This window comes from Ischnura elegans, chromosome 5 (genome assembly GCF_921293095.1).
Source record: "Ischnura elegans chromosome 5, ioIscEleg1.1, whole genome shotgun sequence".
Lineage (NCBI taxonomy): Eukaryota > Metazoa > Arthropoda > Insecta > Odonata > Coenagrionidae > Ischnura > Ischnura elegans.
Window position 1 is genome coordinate 119,499,077 of NC_060250.1, and position 24,555 is coordinate 119,523,631.

A 24,555-nucleotide genomic window follows, 5' to 3' on the forward strand; every position below is an offset into this window, starting at 1 on the left:
ACACTCGCTAGTTTTAAGTCAACCCACCCCGGAAAGTACGGAACCACTCGTACGAGGTGAAGTTCGGCACTAATGCTATCGCGTACGGCGTAGGCAGAGCTTACTGCAGAGGGTGAAGCATGACCATATGACTGCGCAATTAAATTTTTTATCCTATAGAGAAGGCAACTTACCCACTCATTTCTAACAATAAGTAGCGTAGCTCTAGATGAGCAGATGAATTCAGATTGCTAGTCGAGAGAAACAAAATATCCTGAGAAGACATCGCTTCGTTAGCAACTCAGACAAGTGAAACTTGTAGCATAACTCGTAAATTGTAACCAGAATCGTAATTGTTTTCGAAAAAAATCGCATCAACTTCCGTGAAGCTCACTATCAGCTGCGAGGATATCGGTATTCGCCAGAAATCACCATCGTATTATTCCAACTGTTTCCTTGCTTAAAATGCTTAAATAACGTTAGAAATACGTCGTGTTTGGTATCAATCTTTACTAAATTACGTGCACATCACTAATATCTCAATATAATAAAAGTATAATACCAATTGCCGAAATTCATTTTTAGATACCTTTTGGGCTAATAGGTGATTCATGCAGCAGTTGACCTCCACCTTTGAAGCGAGTCGGCTAAAAAAAAGTTAGCGGTCGAGAGAGGGGGAGGCGTGAAAAAGGTTTCTTTTGTTCTCGAGTAACTTGATATTTTCTTTCGAAGCTAAGGTCGTCGTAATACGATCCCTGCTCGAGCTGGGACCTTTTTTTTCGGAGAAGAAGAAAGCTTCAACCGGGGAGGGGGGATACCGAATCTTGGGAAATGCGCTTATGTAACTATCCCACGGCACTCTGCTTCTCCCTATCGCATTTCAATGTCCTGGGGAAGATTCAAACTATGTGTCTGTCGTAATTAGCCATAAATAACACGTAGTAAACACTTCGTCTCATTTTTATCAAACGATGAATGCGGGAAAGTTATTCGACGGGACCGCGATCTTCAAACGATAAATGCGGGAAAACGATACTTCGGGGAACGATAGATGCGGGAAAAAATTACATTGTCTTTATGGAACTTAATTTGGGACCAGGAGCGGCGAACGATGAATGCGGGAAAACGATGAATGCGGGAACGATAAATCGGGGTTCCACTGTACAATGAATAACAATACTGTCTACAAGAATTAACCACTCGTAAAAATCCATAAGTTTTGAAAGCCATGTAAGTAAGAAATGATAGCCATTATTTGAAGATGATAACTGTGAGCTCCTGTCTAAAAATAATGCATTTTACACTGTTTACTGCATTACAATGCACATATTTTACTGCATTGGTTGCACTTCAGTTGGCAGTTATATTTTGTCCCTTAATAACAGGGAGGGATGATCATGGCCACACATCAGAGAAATCAAGTTTGACAACCGATGGCTGTAATCAATAGCATGCTTATAATTATAAACAGTGGAACCTCGATTTATCGTTTTTCAAGGGGATGGATGAAAAAAACTATGAATGCGGGAAAACGATAAATGCGGGAAAGTCTGTACGGGTTGCCTAAGTACCAGGAAACGCTGGATTTTTGCGAATTATGACATTCATTAATGGATTCAAAAAATATATTAGCTTATTACAAGAATATTATTCCTGCATTGAAACACTAAGGTCATATTGTTGATTCGGATTATATCTCTTTCAAGTATCCTGAAGGAACACGCCGCCTTGCTAAAAAAATGTTTCACTCCACTTGGAATTTTCACTGCTATTATGCATTTCTGTCTGATGTAAAAATTCTTATCCATCAAATGCCATTTCAAGTACACGTATTTACGAGAGAAATGTGCATGTTATGCCTCAAACAACTGATTTCGCTGTCGCAGTGATTGGTTATAGGATGTATCAAGAAGGCCAAAAATAGTTTATTATTTGAAATGTTCCTTTCTTGCAATTAAATTTTTAATATGATTGAGGCAATGTGGCGTTAATCGTCAGCGGCACGCCCACCGGATCCTCGGCTTCATCCCACTTCTTGCTTTTCACCAGGGATCTCGCTCTATCCCGACCCCTGCCGTCATGTACTAGCGGACATACCGAGGCGTGCTGTAATATTCACGCATTTCTAGCCCGGATTCTTTTCTTCAATTTTTTTCAGTCTATCTTTTACAGTTCTCACTTGTGTCTTCGGAAGGGCCATGGTCCAAAGACGAATAAGAATAAAACTAATAAAAATGAAACCAGACTCTATTGAACCCACACGGAAAACAATCGCCGGCTTTAAGTCAACCCACCCTGGAAAGTACGGGGTCAAACCACTCGTACGAGGTGAAGTCGGCAATAATGCTATCGCGTACAGCGTAAGCAGAGCTTACTACAGAGGGTGAAGCATGACCATAAGACTGTGCAAATTTTTTTATTCTATGGAGAAGGCAGCTTACCCACTCATTTGTAACAATAAGTAGCGTAGCTCTAAATGAGCAGATGAATTCAGATTGCTAGTAGGGAGAAACAAAATATCCTGAGAAGACATCGCTTCGTTAGCACCTCAGACAGGTGAGACTTGTAGCATAACTTGTAAATTGTAACCAGCCCTGTTTTCGAAAAAAATCCGCATCAACTGCCGTGAAGCTCACTATCAGCTGCGAGGATATCGATATTCGCCAGAAATCACCATCTTATTATTCCAACTATTTCCTTGCTTAAAATGGTTAAATAACGTTAGAAATACGTCGTGTTTGGTATCATCCTTTTTTGAATTACGTGCACATCACTAATAACTCAATCTAATAAATGGGTCATTCCATGTCAGTTCACCCAGGCATGGCACCCACCGACTCGGATTTTAATGAAATTTTTATCAATAGCTACTATCACCTATCTAATGACCCATGTAAAATATTTCCTCTCTCACTCTCATAGTTTGCTAGATATGAGGAGTCAAAGTTTGAGATGTTTGCTCAGAAGTGGCGCTAGTGGGAGTCAAATTCCAGAGTGCAGGGCACAGGGTAAAAATTCATAACTCAGAAACCACATAATATATTTGAATGAAATTTTGACCCCTTGTCTATCCAAGTGCATAGCTTCCATAGTAATGTCTTTTATTCCCCTTGCATTGTTATGTTAGCCAAAATGATGTCAACAGTTGTTAATTAACCGATTTTTTTAGCTCAAAAACATTACTTCATATTTTCAGAATTATCACCAAAAGGCAGAGCAGTTTACTCATCCAATTTTTTTTTAAATTGAAGGTTAATATGTGCTCCAATATACTGTGAAATAAAAATGGTGGTGTTTTGACTGCCACTATGAGTATTTCAGGTTTTACTTTTTTTTCTGCCCCCGTGAGAGGGATTTTGGACACGTACTGTAAGACAATAAGTATAAGTGTATCCATACCTTCATGAGGATATATTTGGAATGTTGGTCAGTAAATCTAAGACCAAACATGTAGTCTAGTGAATGTGGCTCTTGTTCATACAATTTTTTTAATAACAATACTTGGCTTGTGGCAGCTGAGGGGAAAGGAGTCCAAATGGCTCAGAAATGTGAAATGATGCTTTTTCCTGGAATTTACCCATTTTTCAAGTGTTTAGCATAGGGACAAATTGGTATCAACATACATTAGACTCTTACTGTGCATTAAGAGGATAAATGGAAATACTAATTTAAATAAAATTATTTAAATAAAATTATTTAAATAATACACTTCAATGTGTTTAAGGCATCTCCCTAACATCTCTGGAGGCTCTCTTGGGCAACTAAACGCTTTACAATACCACCAATTCCATCACATGGGGATTTTCCATATGGGTGCATAAATTTCACTTTCACATCATGTTCTTCCTCGTGTTTAGAAATAACTAGTCAAAAAAACCAGTGGTCATCATAAGCACATGCAATGTTCAAGTTCGTTAAGATCTGTGAAAAAGTGATTAAAATAGTCCCGCTGAACTGGAGTTGTACAAAGTTAGCCTCACTTTCACAGAAGAAGTACGGTCTTCCAAACCCTTGGTTATGGAAGAGCTGGCAGAGCTAATGGTATTACTTATAGATATGCAGCAGGTTGTCACCAATATCCACATTCCTTGATGGCAACTGGAGTATTAAATTTCTATTTCACTGGGAGAGATAATGCTGACATTATGTGCCACATTGTTTTCTCCCCTGCCTCACATATGATTGTATTACATGACAAACTTGAGAAGGTAATACAATCCCACCTATTCAGCCTCACTTTTCAGTGTTATTCCATCTCCCCAAGGAAAAAGAGTATTAAGTGCAACCTCTACATTCGGAAGAATAAAATGTTACAATATATCACAGTGAGGGCATGATAAATCAAAATAGATTCTAGGGTACCACTTTTAGCCTTCTGCCAAATCTTCTTGTGTGAAGATGCTCCATGGGTGTCCAAGTTTATTCTGTGTGTACGATCCGTGTATTTTTACCTGTACATTAATTGTGTGTGCTATGAGTTAGGCGAAGCTGCTCATTGTGAACTTCAACATTAAAAAAGGTTAGTGTCTCCACTATGCTTCAAAATGAGCAAATTTTTTAACTGTGCAGCATTGGAAAAGTAACTGCATCTGATTGCCTCAAAAAAACCTACACACCAGTGGTGCAACTGAACGAAATTGAGATCATGAGTATACTTGAAAAACAGCTGTTATCTCTCAGAAGTGGTGTACCTGGGGAAGTCCTATCCAATGTCTGCGAACATCACAGAATATACTATTTGAAAAAGTATGAAACCTACCAAATATATTGTCTTGATCCTTTTAAGAGCCACAAGAAGAAAATATCAAAATCACTGAGAAATGTAAGTCTTGAATTTGCAGAAAATGCCTGTAAAATCCCAACTCTACGGAAATTAGTGCCAGGAATGAAAATATGCCAGCCATGTAGGGAGGAAGTACAGAAACTTTCCAGGTTTGGAAATGAGCTTTCTGATATTGAAGAAGTAGATAGTGACAGCAATGATAGTATTTTGAATTTTGAAACAACAGTATCCCAAGAAAAATCAACTGAGCTACTTAACAGATTAGCAAGATAGAGAGGAGTCACCTTTAAAATTTCATGGCATATCATCTCACAGAAGGTCAACCTACGCTAAAAGGAAAGTAGAGGCAGCATGCAGTAATTTTAAAAGGAAAGTTTAAAGAGTTCTTGATATGGATGTGCTCATAGACTTAATGAAACAAAAAGTTGACACATCAAGCACTCATCAAGGAAAGGTACATCTGTTATCATTGGTACCAACTTCATGGAGCAGGAAGAAAGTAATGGAAGAGTTTCATGTGAGTGAGTACACTGCCTGCCAAGCAAGAGAACTTTTCAGAGACAATGGAAAATTGGCTGCACCTGAATTGAGAAAAGGGAAGGAAAATATAAAACATTACAATTTGTGAGGACTTTCTATAAAAGTGATGAGTACTCCAGAATGATGCCTGGAAAGAAAGATTCCATTAGTATCTCCAAAAATGTACATGTTCAGAAGAGATTATTACTTGCTAACTTGAAGGAATTGTATTCCACTTTTAAATTTGACTTCCCCAGAATTAAAATTGGCTTTTCTAAATTCTGCAACCTAGGTCCAAAATGGTTTGTGGTCGCAGGATCTCCTGGAACGCATTCAGTGTGTGTTTGCACAATTCATTAAAATGTCAACTTACTGCATAATGCCTGTAATATAGAGGAAACAAGCCAGGACCTAATTGGTTATTTAGTGTGCTCTAGAAAAAATAGTGACTGTATACTGCGACATTGCTCTCAGTGTCCTTCACGTGAAAAATTGAAAAGCTTACTGCTGAAAAAGTTTGAAGAATGTGACCCCGGAGATGAAGTTTCATACAGTCAGTGGGTTTCCCGTGACAGATCTCAACTGGTGAACTTCACTGCGACATTTGATGAGTACCGATTAACTTTAATTGAAAGAGTGGAAAAACTGGTGCCCCATTCATTTATTACGAAGGTACAGGCAAACTACCTTAAGCAAATGAAAGAAAATCTTGGACCCCATGAAGCAATTGTTCTCCTTGACTTAATGAGAACTACTCATATGTTATCCAAGATGAGGCACAAGGGTATCACTGGACAAGTGATAGTTGTACAGTACACCCTGTTGTGATTTATACTCGAGATCACCTGACTAAACAGCTTATTATTTCCAGTTTATGCATCTTGTCAGATGATTTGGAGCATGATGTAGCTTTTGTTTATGAAACCCAAAGAATAATATTTTGCTTTGTGAAGGAAAATTTTACTTTAGTAAAAAAATTGAGTAACTTTAGTGATGGTTGTGCAGGACGGTACAAGAACTGCAAAAAATTTCTCAATCTTTGCAAGCATTACCAGGATTTCTCTTTAATGGCATCATGGAAATTCTTTGCTACAAGCCATGTAAAATCCCCATGTGATGGAATTGGTGGTATTGTAAAGCATTTAGTTGCCCAAGAGAGCCTCCAGAGATGTTAGGGAGATGCCTTAAACACATTGAAGTGTATTATTTAAATAATTTTATTTAAATTAGTATTTCCATTTATCCTCTTAATGCACAGTAAGAGTCTAATGTATGTTGATACCAATTTGTCCCTATGCTAAACACTTGAAAAATGGGTAAATTCCAGGAAAAAGCATCATTTCACATTTCTGAGCCATTTGGACTCCTTTCCCCTCAGCTGCCACAAGCCAAGTATTGTTATTAAAAAAATTGTATGAACAAGAGCCACATTCACTAGACTACATGTTTGGTCTTAGATTTACTGACCAACATTCCAAATATATCCTCATGAAGGTATGGATACACTTATACTTATTGTCTTACAGTACGTGTCCAAAATCCCTCTCACGGGGGCAGAAAAAAAAGTAAAACCTGAAATACTCATAGTGGCAGTCAAAACACCACCATTTTTATTTCACAGTATATTGGAGCACATATTAACCTTCAATTTAAAAAAAAATTGGATGAGTAAACTGCTCTGCCTTTTGGTGATAATTCTGAAAATATGAAGTAATGTTTTTGAGCTAAAAAAATCGGTTAATTAACAACTGTTGACATCATTTTGGCTAACATAACAATGCAAGGGGAATAAAAGACATTACTATGGAAGCTATGCACTTGGATAGACAAGGGGTCAAAATTTCATTCAAATATATTATGTGGTTTCTGAGTTATGAATTTTTACCCTGTGCCCTGCACTCTGGAATTTGACTCCCACTAGCGCCACTTCTGAGCAAACATCTCAAACTTTGACTCCTCATATCTAGCAAACTATGAGAGTGAGAGAGGAAATATTTTACATGGGTCATTAGATAGGTGATAGTAGCTAGTGATAAAAATTTCATTAAAATCCGAGTCGGTGGGTGTCATTTTGAAAATTTCTGGGTGATTTGACGTGGAATGACCCAAATGTATAATAACTCAATCTAATAAATGTATAATACCAATTGCCGAAATTCATTTTTAAACACCTTTTGGGCTAATCGGTGATTCATGCAGCAGTTGACCTCCAGAGGTGGGGATCTTTGAAGCGAGTCAGCTAAAAAAAAAGTCAGCGGTCGAGAAAGGGGGAAGCGTGAAAAAGGTTTCTTTTGTTCTCGAGTAACTTGATATTTTCTTTCGAAGCTAAGGTCTTCGTAATACGATCCCTGCTCGAGCTGGAAACTTTTTTTTTTAATTTCGGAGAAGAGGTACGCTTCAGACTGGAAGAGGCGAGTGCTGAATGGAGGGGCATACCGGATCTTGGGAAATGCGATAATGTGACTATCCCACGGCACTCAGCTTCTCCCTATCGTATTTCAATCTCCTGGGGAAGATTCAAACTTTGTGTCTCTCTTTATTAGCCATAAACAACACTTGTAAACACTTAGTCTTATTTTTGTCAAACGATGAATGCGGGAAAATTATACGACGGGAACGCGATCTTCAAACGATCAATGCGGGAAAACGATACTTCGGGGAACGATAGATGCGGGAAAAAATTACATTGTCTTTATGGAACTTAATTTGGGACCAGGAGCTGCGAACGATGAATGCGGGAAAACGATTAATGCGGGAACGATAAATCGGGGTTCCACTGTATTTACAAAGAGTGCAAATTGATTACAGCAATGATATATACACCTAAATTCTGCAAAACAATGTCTGAAAACAACTTAAGCATCATAATCTGGGTGAAACTGACAGTGCAGAACGAGTGGGATTGAGGGGGAGTTTAAGGTGTGGACCTCCCTAAATGAGCAGGCAAAGTGCCTCAGTCAAATTCTACAAACACTCTTGAAAATGAAACTCAAAATGGTGATGTCATTGAAAACATTTCTCAGGTCAGCATAACTAGAACAACTCAAAATCTTACCCAGCTCTGAAACCCAAATGCATCTGGGTTAAATGATGGTTTTCTTCTGCGACCCACAGGCACTGGCATAGTTCTATTTGGGGGAGAATAGCCACCTAGACCTAGGAAGGATCTGGGGCTCTGGACCGCTGATGAGCCTGAAGGTAAAAATATTAAAGAAATTAGCTCTGCTTCTTAAAATTAAGTACATACAGCTGTAAAAATTGAGGAAAGTAATAAAAAGAGGAACAAGGCGACTTGGTGGTCAGAGCATATGACCATAGATATGACACTTCTCGTATGAAGATTTTCACAGCTTCTTTTATGAATGTTGGTGGTGGTTCTCGGGAGTTGCTGCGTAGGTAACATTTTCACACTCAACGTTTCCCTCCTCCTACTGGGAGCGTTATCAAGAGAAAAATGCTCTTTCTTGATTACCACCACCAACATATGACACTTCTGATATCAAATCAGGTAAAGCTGACGGATTCCTCAAAATGAAGTCATAGCCATAGGAGGTGGCACAGAAAACTGATTGAGCCCCCCAGGGGCAGATCCAGGATTTCTTTCTGGGGGGGGGGCACAAGGATACCTTGTAACACAAAACGAACGCAATAAAAATGGGACCATATAAAAAAATCTTGCATATGGCACTGGGGGGGAGAGGGCACTGGGGGGGGGGGGGGGCGTGTCCCCCCCAGGTCTGCTTATGGAGCCCCCTAATTTATAAGCCAGAAATAGAAATACAGTAACACCTCTGTACGACAAACCTCAATGCAATAAACTGTTATGAAAACTTACTTAAAGTAAAGTCATAGCCCAAGGCCCTATCCATATGTATAATGAATGGGTAACAGGTTGCATACTAACTTTTCATGTTCTCTGACTTTACCCTGATTTTTTTAGTTCCCTCACTTTATATCATTCACTATGCAGTCATAAATAGATATTATATGGGAAAGTTCAACAAACTAAAATCAAGCATTTAGTGCTGTCAACTCTCAAATTTTCCGTCCATGAGTTTAGTCCGGCTTCAATGTTTCTGTGATCCTTCTAAGAAATAAAAACAGACACAAATACACTATAATTACCATATTTAAATGCTGGGATATGCAAGGCTTGTAATTCACAATAGGGTTCTCCCTTCAAAAAAAAAAACATAATTATTTTCTTTATTTGCCGACAAGAAATGCGTCGAGTTTACTGGGACATTTTCTCTAGAATTGCTGAAGACAATGAGCATAAGAAAAACCTCTTGAATAATTTTAGAAGATTTCTTCAATGGGTAACCAATCATAAATTAAGAAAATTTTACCCATGATCAGTAAATGTATTTTTCATATCACAAATCACATTTATTGCTGTGACCTTTCTGATTTTCAATGAAGAATTTTTGATCCACTCATTTAAATAATGATGCGTATTTCACTGAAAAATGGGTAATTTTCCTCCTCAGCCTAAGACAGAATGCTGGGAAATAATTCACAATTATTTTTATGACCAAGAATGCATTTCAAAACATTAATTAACTCATTTGGCACAATATCCGTTGATCTGACACAAAGAAAATTCTCTTCTACACTACAAGCTCCTAATGTGTTGTACAGCCTATGTTGCTCCTCCTCTCCCCAAAAAGGATTAATATCTATACACTGCAGCAAATTTGGTATTTTGAGGAAAATCATAATTAAATACTCACTGCTATTTGCAGTCTCCGAAAATTTTCTCTTGGCTGAGGCCCTAATACTTGGCTGCTCTTGAGTTTCCACCTGAGGTTCCTTTGATACTGGCCTGCTGAGATTTCGTACCTCAGCATTATCTCCTTGTGGAAGAGATGAACATCCACTAGTGGATTCACTGCTGTCTGAATGATCTTCACCTGTAATGAGAAAATACTTCAACTGACTTCTACTCCACACATTCTACTGCTGTATTAACTGTATCAGCACTTCTTCAAAACTGTCGTATCAGCACTTCCTGCATTGCTTAATAACTTTATTTCGTTTAAGGCCTAAAATGAGATCCAACACTGAAATCCTCTGTGTCCATATGACTAAAACTGTAACTATGTACAAAGGAAGCTCATAATAGTGACAGCTCTTGGGAACTGAGAAGTCACTTGCTATAGTGAACCGTTGATATTACCAAAGGTAGGTAAATAATAAAAAAAAAAATCTCTCTCTAAGCTTTACTACAGCTATTCCTCCAGATAGGCGAAAATTGCCAAAATTACAGCTATTATAAATCATACTTTTGAAAATTTATTCAGAAATGATTAAATAAACTTCCAATTAAGCATGACATCATACAGGCGCAGGCTGTTATCAACTGAGGCATTAAGAAGATGAATTTGATTGGTACCAGCATCATACACTCACTCACTAAAGTGCACGTTTATGTGCTGTTATTGCCCTGATTTCTAGGTTGCTCCAATGCCATGACTATGATATACCCCTGGGGTACGCCTAGTTCCATATCTTTGCCAGAAGAAATGAATTGGATACCTTTCTTAGATAGCACTATATGTTGGGATCATTTACTTGGATATGATTTCATCCACTTTTGTGGTATGCCTCCTATGCCATAGTGTCTTTAATTTCAAAATCGACAGCAGTAAATTCAAACACTTGCTACTCATTTACATACAGTGGAAGCCCCTTATAACGACAGCTGTTGGGAACAGAGAAATCTGTCGCTATAGTGAGTTGTCGTTGTTACCGAATGCAATTACATCGTCACAAAAAAATCACTCATCAGGCGTCACCACAGCTGTTTCTGCCGAGAGGCGAAAATTGCAGCATGATAGCCGTTTTAAATCATTATTTTGAACATTTAATTCACTAATGATCATATTCACTTGCAATCTATGATCAAATCATATGTAATTATGCAGGATGCTATATGCTGAGGCATTAAGAAGTCGATTTTAAAAGTGCCAGCTTCAGACTCACTCGTTACTGAACTGTGCATTATGAGCTGTTATTATCCTTATTACTTGGATGCTCCAAATATACATGACATAACTACCAGTTATGGCGGTGCATCAGACTATTAAATGCTAAAACTTCGGAATCTGTTCAAAAATTCATACCTTCTATCTTTCCGAGTAGTAATGAAAATGATGGGTGGCTGCTGCAATTGGGTGACGAAAGGAGCGTGATAAAATTTTAGGGTTCCACATGAGCATTGCAATTCTATCTTTTTCAGGTTAACGGCGGAATGAAGGTGGAAGTAATCTTCTTATGCTTCAAGTCTGCCTGTATGAATGGTTTACTATCGTGTTTCAAAACAGCCGACTCAAATGCTATCGGAATCATGAAACCGAACAGCAATACGGCATCTAAAAGCATATTAGTCATATCAATTATCTTCGGTGGAAAGGGTGAAAAACTGTTTCAAATAAATAGAAGGACAAATTATAAATGAAGTCCACTCTTTGTCTGTCTGTTAGCAATATTTATGTTTCGTAGAGATTCACGCAATCAGACGCAATATCAGCGGACGTAGAGACCTCTAGCGGCAGTAGCGCACACTTTTTGATAGGAATGCTGACTGGAACTGAAGAACGCTCGTAGTGTTAGGCGGCAATAACACAATTTTAACGTTTCTTAGTTCTATTGGTGGGTGGGCTGGGCAATTGTCAATGAATAATAGTACTTTTTTATTCCTTCCACCAATCCTGGCATCAAACGCTCGTAACCACTGCGTGAAGATAGCAGCCGTCATCCAAACATTTTAATTTGCTTCGTAAGTGCAAGGGAGAGTATTAACTCCCTTAAAACATCGGGGATGGGCGGATTTCCCCACCACGAACGGTTTTAACTTATCTGAACCATCCATATTGGCGCATAAAAGAACAGTTACGCGGTCTTTACTTTTCTTCCCTCCTTTGCAGGGGTCCGTTCGAGTGGCGAGAGTTTTGTACGGGAGAAGGTTAAAATATATGCCCGTCTCATCCGCGTTGTAAATATCGCAGGGGCTTTAATTGTCCAAATAGTCTTTAAGGACCGGAGCCCAGCCTTCCACAGCATTAACGTCAACACTTGATGATTCACCGGATAGTTTGTGAAGGGATATCCCCTTCCTATTTTTAAATCGTGCAAACCATCCATCCGAGCACTTAAAATTGTCTTCACCAAGCCTCTCACACAAATACTCAGCTTTAGCCTTCATCATTGGGCCGGTGATAGGAATCCCTGCGGCTCTTTGCTGGCAAAACCACGTGAAAAGAGCAGTTTCTAGCTGCGGATGCTCTCCGGGCCGCAGGTGTTTTTGAGTGCTTGGACGCCCTTCTTTAAGCACTCTCGAACGAATTTGTTCTTTTTTCATTAAAATAGTGAACAATGTCGATGTATTAATTCCAAATCGCCTCGCTATTTCACTCTTTGAACACTCTCCACTTTCACGATCTGCAATAATTCTCATTTTGGTTTTTAAATCCAAGGACTTGCGTTTACCAGCCATGGTGCCAGCAGACGGGCGGAATAATTTTTAACCTCACTGCGGAGTGCCTTGTCTACACTACACACTTAACTTAAGTGACTTCACTTAAATATAATCTTAAATATGGTGCGGTAGCTACACTTGAGCTTTAAGTCGACTTCAGCACCGTGATTGTCTATATCGGGAAACAGTTATGTTGACAGATGAAGGTCTAGGAGAGCAATTAGTGATTCTTTGATCCAAAGCGACTGTTATTTGAAATAAACTTCCAAACTCCGTGAATTAACCATTTTGGATTCAGAAGGTTAAAAGGAAAGACCGATTTCAGTTCCTGAGGGAACGCTATATGGCGAGAGGTGATGGAGCCATAGGAATTTAGAATTACTAAGCGTGACTTCGTGGAATGACATATTCATAACGTAAACAAAAACACTTATTGCTAGTCAAATTCCACTGCTTTATTAAAACCATTGATGTTAAATTTCAACCATTAATTCCTCCCACGTCAAATGAAATCGCCACATCTTATCTCCCTCGGCATCCCTAGGACTAACATTAAAGCCCTATGCAATAGTTTCAATAACAGTGTGTGGGAAGTTACTGAGTGCATTCGTTTACGTTATTTTCGATTATGACACCATGGAAAATAAACTGTTTTACCGGATCCTCTGCCGTCGTCTCATTGTCAGTCTTAAAATTCCTTAAAACGTTTCTAAGTTTTATAAATCGAGTTTCACCGTGGGCAACAGGCATAGCAATTAGTTTTCACGGAAATAAAACCAACAATAAGATGAGAAACACTACAAAATAAATTCGTCGAATTAATATCCCCAACACTAGAAATTAACTAACGTAATAGAACGCTCAATAACCACATCATACAATACAGCACAACTTAGAACATAATCATGAACATGCATGCATGAACATAATCAACGGGATGACGTGAGATGGGTATTTATGTGCCATTTACAACACATGAAGAGCTTCAACCGTGCGGAAACAGTTGCCTACGCAATTTAAGTTGGGTTCTAAGATGACTTAAGTGGAGGTGTACTTAAATGAAGCTGGTGACACCTACACTACCAACTTAAATACAGAGCCAACTTAAGTAGTCACTTAAGTTACTAGTGTAGACCCGGCACAGGCGCGGGAGGGAGATGACAAAAGAGCAATGAAATGTGTACTCGAGAAATTTATTAAGGAAAGAAGAATAGGAGAATACGGAACATGTCGACGTTGGCGGAAAAAATGCCGTTTTAAAAGCATTGAATTCCAGAGATGAGGCACGTGGTCAAAAAGTCAACCTGTCGTAATTACGAATGGCGCAAGAGAGGAATCGAGCCATTATCGCTAATACGAATTTATTTTACATTTAAATTATAGGGTTTAAAATGGTTCCTTGGGTAGCTGTCGCTAATTCGAGCTTGTCGCTATATCCCGTACTCGTTATAAGGGGCTTCCACTGTATTTATAAGCACAATGGATAGAAATAAAACTTGTACATTCGGAAATGAAAATGACTACGCCACCAGTTCTGTGGATGGAATGGCAAAAGGCGTCTATCATTAATATCCAGTGAGTTTGAAGCAGGAAAGTTCACTTCAAGGTAACCAATGTTCATTAATGCAAATAAAATCTGGTTTACAACCTCACAAGAGGGCCTAAAACATTCAGTGCTTTGTTCCGCAGGAACTGTATATTGAAGTGCTAAATCTTAATTTATCTATCGACCTTTCTGGGATTGGCTGACATGGTTTCCAAAAATTGCAATTCTCAACTATTTTGGGCAGAAAGTGCATTAGAATCCTCTTTCATAATCACGAAACCTAATAACACCAGCATTAACACAGGTAAAAGCAAACTAATTATTTCCATTTTCCTGGGTGGCAATATGTGAAACACTGTTTTGAATTAATAGAAAGACAACTCATATTTCCTCACTCTGTTGTTCGCTAGCTCAGCAGTTATGTTGAGGTTTGTGCAGTCTGACACAATATACTAGGACGTAGTGACCTCCAGCAGCAGCAACATGCACTTTTTGACAAAAATACTAACTGCAAATGACTTAATAATCTTAAAAAAGCAACCCAACCCAACCCAATGGCAATCAAAGGTTGGCATAAGGAAATATTACCTGTCTCGTGGGAAGCTAAAATGAAGGCATGGATAACCACAGCAGTCTTTGAAAAGTTGTTCAATAACTCTTTCTGTCAAATTATGTGAGAGTACATAATAAAAAATTTGGACTTCAAAGCATTACTGATATTGGGTAATGCTCCAGAGCACCCAATAAATTTGAACGATTTATGTTCGGATGATTAACTACTTCAGAATACAACATTATTTTACTGCTACTATGAGAGACATTCAACCAAGCATCGAGGGCAACTAATGGTGAAGCAGGTATGAGCTTAAAAACATTTTCTGCTGCTCATTAAATATTATACAAGCAATTGAAAATATATCAAAATCTTGGGGTGAGATCTCAGAGAAAACAATCAAAACCATTTTGAAGATCTTAGTGGATGAGTCTTGAGACAAATTTCACCTCACTGAAGGTAATAAATAGAAACTAACTGATGAAGAACTTACAGAAATGCACAACTATAGGAAAATGGTGGAGCAGAGTAATGGAGTATTTGAAGAGAAAATTTGAAACAAAACCAATATACTAACCCCATTGAAAATTTAAAACATCATAAGCCCTGTTGAGACTACATGTTATCTCTCGAAAGAACATAACCCTGATCCTGGATGAACCTAACTATTTGCTTGACATTTGAAGCATTCAGTCCACTACTACCATGAGCTACTTGCAAAATGAAATACAGTGGAACTTGGTTAGTACGTTTCTGAAGGGACCACGAAAAATGAACGTACTAACCAGGAAAACGTACTAACGAGGAAAGTAAATAATAGCAGTCGGGGTTATTGCAATCAGTGAAAAAGTCGTCATAATTACAATTACTATCGGTAGTTCTCATAGGATCGCCTTCCTGAACTCTTTTCACATTTAAAATCAAGAAAATGAGCGCTACCATGAAAAACAATACCATGTGAATAAAAATCGCAATTTTTCATGGACATCCCGGAGACGATTTCATGATTACGGCGTCTATCTCCCGTGATTTATCCTATATATATTTACAGAACGAGGACGAGTGAAGCTCAGACAAGCGAAGACAAGTCATTTTTCTTTCTCACAGCGTACTCGGAGAATATAACAACAACCCGGAGTTAGTCAACTGGTTTTTTAAACATCATAAAAATTGGGCAAAATTATATTGACTTTCAAATTACGGCAACAGCCGTAGACATTTGCTTCTGGAATGATACCATTTCGATTGTAAAATCGATCGATATATCGACTGATGACACGCAAGATTATTAGATTACGACGTAATTACAAGAAAATTTTATATTAAACAGTTGAAATTTACTTTCAAAATTTGTCTTATGTCGTCTGCTTTCGTTCCTAGATCAATTATTTTTAAGCTGAGCTTCGCGTGGAGATCCTGAGGATCGTCTGCTCCCGCAACAGTAGTCAAGTAAATACGCACGACGTCGAGTTTATGGAACAGTACTGCTTTAGATAATGTGGAAATTGTCTGACTCATTTCTTCATCATGATAACTCGTGCAATAGCAACAATTGCCCACTCACGAACTTTGTGCGCAGCAGTGGGCACTCCCAAGCGCTCCAAAGGCAACAGAAGGTGAGGAGCTCGGGGTGGGGAAAATTGGGGCTTCTTATTGGTTGTAGTTTTTCATAGTCAGACATTCCCGAAAAATGGCCGCATTTTATTTTTCATCACGTCACAAGAATTCAGAAATGCATTTGGATAAATTACGGTAGAAGAAAGAGATGTGGAATGAATGGAAGAATGTTAATGACTAATGATAATAAATTAAATCATGAATTCAGACGTTTGCGACCCTTAAGAAGACACTAGAGAACGAATTGCGGGTTGCGTCACGGCAAGCAATTGAGCGTACTAACCAGGAAAGTGCAATTTTTTCAAACGTACTAACCAAATTCTTTTACCTGTATTTTGTTCGGATGGTACCGGGACCGAGGGAAATCGCCGTACTAAGGAGGAAAGCGTACTAAGGAGGAACGTACTAACCAAGTTCCACTGTATAATGAATCAGAAAGTGAGTGTATATTTGCTAACTTCCATATGGTCCTATAACTTTTATGTTAACTTCAAAACCTGGCATTTGTTGTCCAACTTCATCATTCCCATAAAATTAATGTAGAGTTTTCAGTATATATTGGCAAGCATTTCCCTGATTTTGGGTTTAGATCTTCCATAAACCCTTTTCTTTGTCAATCACTGTAGTTCATAGTACAATAGACACAACAGCAAGCATTGAATTTGCTCATTATCTCCCAAATACTCAATTTTTTTGGCACACAAGTGAGAATTGTTACAGTTTCTCTACTACAGGTAGAATTAAAACAGTTAAGTTTAAACTTTCAACAAAGAGAACAATATCATAATTTGATGAATTTTCAGTAGGAATTTTTTTGTTTCACCACAAAATTTATCTATTAATTTCAAGTTGTCAAAATTAAAGTAAGCTATAACCATAATTTAAACAAATAAAATAACATTAGTAAGCTGATTAAATTTGTTTTAAGAATCATCAAGTACCTGTTCTTTTTAGTAATGTATCAGCTTCTTTTGTAAAAATTGAATTCGTAATTAATAAGTTGACACAAAGGAAAAAAGGTTAATTTTTTAACATATGAATCCAATACATTATTAGGCAGTCTGATTCCCAACTATACTAAATATTTAAGAAATACTAAACCAAATTTTATACTCCTAAAAAAATATCAGGTCACAGATTAAACTTTCATTTCGAAAAGATCTTTTCATCTATGTTTATCATAGATGAAAATATCTTATCTTTGTTTTCAATCGCAATTAACACAAGGTAATCAAGAGGTTTGCAAACATAACGAGTCCTCTAAGAACAAAAGCCAACATGAACGAACGGTTACTGGCAACCAAAGTTCCATACTTTACAATCACAAACATGCATGTCACATTACTTAAATGCTTACCATTTACATCTATCTTTTTGGCACTGTAGCTCAAGGAATCCCTGGGTTTCGGCACCGAGGGCTCTGAACTCCCCATTGGCTGAAACTGATGCTGAATCCCACTGGGCCCAGCAATGGGTTCATCGAGCCCATCATCAATGGTATTTACGCTTGATATGGTGTGCCTCAGCCTATGCGCTAAATATAAAAATCGAAAATTGGCAAATTATTTAATACTAAACTTGACAGAATGATAGGCATACCCATGAGAGGTACACCAAACACACATGCTGCCACAAACACTGAATCCATGTCATATCCATACTCGATACTTACTTTCATAGTCTGGCCCAGTGTTTGATGAGGTGAAAAAAGGTTCATTGAAAGAGGAATTTAACGGAATACGCGCTCTCTTCGCCGGAATTGGACTCGTGTCGTCCTCATTGTCTTCCTGAGGAGAATTGAGAGCCTCCCTGCCTTTGTTCGGTGAATGAATTTCGTTGTTCGACGATGAAAACCACTTAGTTGGCCAAAGTGACTGAGGCAGCAACTCAGAAACACGCGACGCAACCTTTTTCACGAAGGACTGGAAAAGAAGAGTGCATCATCACACACACGTTTTAACACACATTTGTACAAAATGCAAATGCATCAACGTCTTGCCTAACAAGACCTCTGTATACTAACATTAACCTTTCAAAGTATACTTCGACATGGAGCACCAAATACATTTAATACATTCCCACAATAGAGCAACCACTGCTATCGATTCCCGGAATTACAACACAAGCTTGCATGCACGTCAGACAAAAAGTTTTCAAACCAATACTTCCTATTCATTCTCGACTTCGACTATATTAGTCAAAAATTAAACATAACAGCGATAAGTTAAATCCCTCGTGGATTACGACACTGCTGGAGGTCGTTTGGCTTTCAGAACAACCTATTTTCAGCTAAAGGCGCGCAGATTACCACAGCTGTTAATACTTACATTGGAAACGTCGTAAGGCTTCGATGATTGAAATTTTTTGTTTCTAAAGTTATTATTTCTTTTTGCCATTATCTAAAACCGATGATTAGGAAAATCGAGGACTTTGTCACTTCATAACTGAGAATTTCCAATCTTCCTTTCTACACCAGAAAATATGGCGGCATCTATCTGAAATTTCGTTGGTCGCTGTCCACGTGACATGCTAAAACCATCATGCGTCATTACTTTAACAAAAGAACGTCGAAACACTTGGTTCGGATGAAGATCAGTCGTGGTTTTGATGGAAACAATGTTCTTTTAAATCTATTAATATGATTTACTGTACATAAGAATGTGCTACCCTTAATTAATCTATCTTTGAGGCGTTTGCTTCACTCTTTTCAGCATAGCGTTAAGCGGGAGTGGAGCTGTTATGTCTACTCTAGACGTGTGTTTGACTCTCAGCAGTTGCAGCATTGAACATCAGAATTTGTAGCATCTTTTTTCGATCAATTTTAATCCGGTCAAATTCAGCCATGAGATTGCTGTGTATTAGTTAAGTCACGTTCTTCTCATCTCATTTCTTAGGAATATGGAAATGTACGTTACAATCCCTGACGTCACATTTCATATATATTCTCGTCGACAGAGAGCGTTGGCGTTGATCGCTGTCAGAGTCCTCTAAAGGCAGTTCTCTACACTACTCCCTCATAGGGGTAGTTCCTCGCTAGGGGCTCTGTAGCCCGCCCGTAGTTTGCGTTCATAAGATTACCGCCAAATTCAATAGCGAATACGGCTCTTTCCTCTGTAGTAATAAAGCGCGAATGCGTGAGGTTTTTAAGTCAATGAATGTTTTCCGATTTTACTGCGCAGTTAAGTTTCAGGGTCATTGCAAGAAAAATAGTAAGAAATGAATGGGAGGTCGAATAAAGTGTCAATATACCGTCATTTCATGGAAGAAGGAGGCGGTCTCCTCCTTCTTCCATGGTCATTTCACACAGACATAGGGGAATATAAATATATTGACGATATAATAATATGTTCCTATGCTTCCTCGCATTTCTAATGATATAACAACAGGTAAAGCTCGGACTCAACAAAATGCACAGCACTGCATAACCTGGAGGCCTTGCATTCCAGCAACATCATTTAACTTATGCAGCTGTGACTCCCATCCCTATATGGTGGTGTCTACCACTGAAGTGCAAGGAAAGCTATACAATCTTAATTCGTCCACATAAGGGCTGGTTGAGACAACATTCTACCTCAGGTGCTCAAATGGGGTCATTCACTCAGACCTGGAGGGCAAGTCTGTAACTCAGTTTTCTCCCGAAAATGGGAGAAAGGAGATTCGTGAAGTGCCTGCGCGAGAGTTGTCGCCCACCCTAAGTCTCTAATGCCTTCCGCCGGAGAAAGGAGCCAATTTGTCGCCTGGGAGACTACTAGTCTCCCAACCCAAGTCTGTAAGCCCTCATCTCAAGCACGTTCCGGCGTCCCAGACGGGCGCTTCAGTTACGTCCCCCTGATTCATTAAAATGGTTAAGGAGATGGGTGGGGAAAAAATTATAACAAAAATAAAGTTTTCCTCATTCAGCCCTTTTCTCATAACTTGGAAATGAAAATATGCAAGAGTTGCTGCCCACTTTTGGTGAATTAGTGACGAAATTTAAGTTCTGGTCAGTGCCAGGCAACCACCCAGTGAGAAATGGGTGGTGGAATCCACGTTGACTCGTGGATATATGGTGGTGGTGGATATTGAGTGGTTGGACCCACGTTGATTTCAAGTGGATTTGTGGTGATTAGCATAAAATGTTAAACTGAATTTCTAATTTGTGGGTGGTATCCACATCAAATTTCCACGTGGGTTCCACCACCCATTTCTCACTGGGTGCAGGGCTATGCCAAGCAGGCCCGTCGCTAGCTGATCTGGCACCCGGGGCAAACTGGGATCGTGCCCCCCTCCCCCCCCCCCATAACATTGATATATCTGCAATCGGGAGAGTTGAAAATATAATTGAAAACATTTTTTTGTAATAAAGATATTTTATCGATTATGAAAGTAAAACATACAAGGATATTTAAAAAAAATTTTTCGTCGGCGAACACGGTACGCCCCCAACTTGCTGCGCCCAGGGCAAAATGCCCTGGTTGCCCCGCTCTCACGACGGGCCCGATGCCAAGGTGACGTAGCTAGTAGCTACCAAATATCTTGACTCCCTGCTTGACTGGGCGGTATTCCATATCTAACCACCCTGTAGGGGGATGACACAACAGCCGTTTGCCCAGTTACGTATTTTGCAACAAATCAGGTGAGACAGATGCACTAGGCTGAGAAGTAACTAATGAGTTGATCAGCAAGAGTAGTGATGCCATGAAATTTTCAGGGAAAGAGATACACCCGCCGATATTTCCCTGGCAATCAATAAGTATAGTTTATTTATTTATCACATCCCCCGTAAACAGCACATGACGGCCTTTTACAACGAGGGTTTCCAATATGAACAAAGTACAACACAAACATCCTGCCCTGGATAGGGACTTCCTACCCAGGCGGGATTCGAACCCACGACCTACGGTTTGGCAGGCGAGGACTTTACCCCACCGCCACCGAGGCCGGCAGAATATAGTTGGTGACAGAATAAAAAAATTTGGATATCTTCATTTTTCAAGCTGTATTGCAATTAACAGTAACTACACAAATGGTAAACAAGCCCTCTTTGTGTTCTTGCTGCTCATACAGCCATCTCATTCAACTCTCTTCTTGCATCTGGAATTTATCCAATCACATTGACAAAAGGATTTTTCTAATTCAATCTAAGAGTCAGGTGATTGAAGTTATATAACACATTCCTGACCTATTGTCATACAGTCAGCTCTGGCTAAGATTTATGAAGCTTTGGTCCTGTATCATCTATGATAAATTTTATCTGAGGAAAGATATTTGGCATAGCATGGTTTTCTCTGTGGTTGATCCACCATTACAAGTGTGATAGTTTTACAATGAACTATAGTGATTGCATATCTCAATTAGCAAAAATTCCATTGAAATTAATCCAGTAAGACTTGGATTATTAGCTTCCATTTCATGCTGTGAAAGTTACGCAAAGGATTATAAGTAGACAAATGGGGGCAAGAGCAAACTCTACTAGGTATGCATTTTAATGCTGACCAGTGCAGATTTAAAAAGTTTAAGTTGTGTTGAGATAGCAGTCATGAGGATCCTATCACAGAAGCATATAGCATGTGCAACAAGGATAGGTACATTCTCCTGCATTGCCTCCTACTTATATTTATTGTTTAGCCTATTTCTTTAATCAAATTTCATAGCATTTAAGTTTTACTTACCAGACATTAAAAGCCTTTCAAGCATTTACTTACCAGTTCAAATGCAAAAGCCTCATTTAGCTGTTATTATACAATGTAATATATAAATATAGCTACATACTTAAAATCGTTGCTCTGGACCTAAAATCCGAAAAGGGTACAATTTTCAGGGTGATATTTTACCAATGCAATGCATGTAGTCACATAAGCTGTCAAATATCGAAGTTGTACACAGTGGCAGATACAGATGGGGGGCGCAGGGGGCGCGCGCCTCCCCCTTGCGGGTCCGCTTGCATTGCCGAACATCGCAAAACCACAATTGTAACTTTTTTATATCATAAGATGGCAGTGTCTTTTACATGTTTATAATCACTTTAAATAAAATTTTCATATACTTTGCCTGAGACTTGATCATCTTTTATTACGATAAAAGTAAAGACAACTCAAGATATGTTGCGCCCCCCCCTTGAGTTTTTTCTGTATCCGCCACTGGTTGTACAACACACCACACAATATGCTGATAGTATAAGAAAAGTAGGTATGCACCATGGAAATAAAATTAACATTAAAAATTGAAATATTTTATACAAACAATCACAAATATAAATACAGTTACATATGTACAGAATACTCCCAAATTAACACCATAAAATATTTAAATGTTAACAATGACTATGGAGTATATAAATGGTATTTGAGAATATTACACAAAGTCCGCTCTTCACCAAGTAAAATGCATAATTGAAAATTACAAAAGACAGTTACAATATAATACATAAAGCCTCTTGTAGAAAAATCAATTTACTGAATGAAAATATTTCCAAACAGATGAAAGACACTCCAAAAATATATTCCTCAAAACGGGGTAGTCGTCCAACTACAAGTAATAAATGCAGCGATGACACGAAAACCTTAGTTTGCAGTAATGAGGGTAAAATCATTCTTTTTTGGATTCCTTTTTGAACTTCTTTTTCTTGGCTGCTTTGGCAAGAGCTCTCTCCCTCCTCTGTTGCTCCAAATAATCCCCTGATAGCGCAAGAAGCCTATACCTCTGCCGCAGATTCTTTGCTCTTACATGGGCCGATGCAATTTCAGTACAGTGGTTTGCTGGGAACCAACCCTTCTCCCCATCTCTGATGCGTTCTCCAAGATACCAACCTAAAAAGACAAAAGGAAGATAAATTAAAGCTAAAAATGCACCAAAAACTCGTACAGAAAATTAGCAAAATGAGGATGTAAGCAGTAATCCATTACCTTATTATATTGAGGAAGACTATAAAATGATACATAGAAATACTAATGCCATTAACAATTGGAATAAAAAATTGATACTGATTATAAGAGTGAGCACTACTCATTTATTAGACCAGAAATGGGAAGCCAACTATTATAATTTCATACAAAAACCATTAAATATGCAATATTTACAAGTACAGTGGTACTTATATAATGAAAGTCTGTATAAATATTTTCAAATTTTCATAATTGAAAACTTTTGTCTAGGTCTGTAACATATTTTAGGAAAAAATGTTAAACATTACTATGATAATAACCACTTTTTTGGGTTCCAGTTTAGTTCTCATAATTCTTAATTTAGCTCTCAAATACCTCAATTTTAATACTAAAGAAGATTTTTGTCTGATTAGTACGCTCATCTAGGATAATATTAATGCTATCAATAAGAATGTTTCCTTTCTCTATCACTGAAAACAAATCAAATTTGAAGAGCAGTCATAATCGTAGTGCTGAAATCAGAGCTATTGCTGCACCAGAGAGGCAGAGAAAATTTTGAGAGCCATTAGGATGGTCAGTAACTTTGATTTGTTATCTGCATGAGGACAGGCAGGAAGCACAGAGGGTAAGGGAATTCAGAACAAAACAGTTACCTGTAATGAGCAAATGAGATTCATACAGGTTTTCCCACCATTTTTTTTTCAGTACCAGTTCTTTTTGACATCCATTCCTGGTCCCGGTTACAAAAACAGGCCATTTCACCATTGCTTTGCAAGCCCTTTACTCAACATGAATGAACAGGGCTGTAACAGATTTTGTCGCCATTTTTCCCGTATGTCTTTTTTTGGCACTGGTTCTGGTCCCAGTTCATTAAAATGTCACTACATGATTTTTTTGCAGGCCATTTAGGTACTTTCAACAAGTGCATAGGGTTCAAACAGGTATTCCTGCTGTTTTTTTGGCTTCCGTTCTGTTTTGGGTACAGTAAACTATGCATGCTATTTCAGAATTTGTTTTGCAAGCCCTTTACATAAAATGAGTGAACAGGGTTTTGCAGGTTTGCCAGTAAATTATTTCACATGAAATGGTGGTAGTTTATTTTACCTGTCAGGAAATTTATATAATTTGAATTTTGTATAATTCAAATAATTTTTCTGGTCCTTTCAGGCTATAGTTCAACTAAACATTCACATTCTTGGGTCAATTTTGAAAATT

General features: G+C 38.3%; 2 protein-coding genes across 6 annotated transcripts in view; both read right to left on the minus strand.

Moving 5' to 3' along the window:
• Positions 1-19,035, minus strand: part of LOC124159474 (nuclear pore complex protein Nup153) — a 42,459-nt gene extending 23,424 nt beyond the window's left edge. Inside the window, exons 1-5 of the mRNA XM_046535300.1 lie at positions 18,805-19,035; positions 18,150-18,399; positions 17,835-18,011; positions 10,015-10,194; positions 8,337-8,473 (exon numbers count right to left, since the gene is read on the minus strand). Coding sequence (XP_046391256.1) covers positions 8,337-8,473; positions 10,015-10,194; positions 17,835-18,011; positions 18,150-18,399; positions 18,805-18,873 — 813 coding nt within the window. The 5' untranslated portion in view covers positions 18,874-19,035. The remainder of the gene's footprint in view (positions 1-8,336; positions 8,474-10,014; positions 10,195-17,834; positions 18,012-18,149; positions 18,400-18,804) is intronic.
• A 3,637-nt stretch (positions 19,036-22,672) lies between these two features.
• Positions 22,673-24,555, minus strand: part of LOC124159476 — a 333,447-nt gene continuing 331,564 nt past the window's right edge. For all 5 annotated transcript variants that reach the window (XM_046535302.1, XM_046535301.1, XM_046535304.1 and 2 more), the window contains one exon: positions 22,673-23,265. In XM_046535302.1, coding sequence (XP_046391258.1) covers positions 23,045-23,265 — 221 coding nt within the window. In that variant the 3' untranslated portion in view covers positions 22,673-23,044. The remainder of the gene's footprint in view (positions 23,266-24,555) is intronic.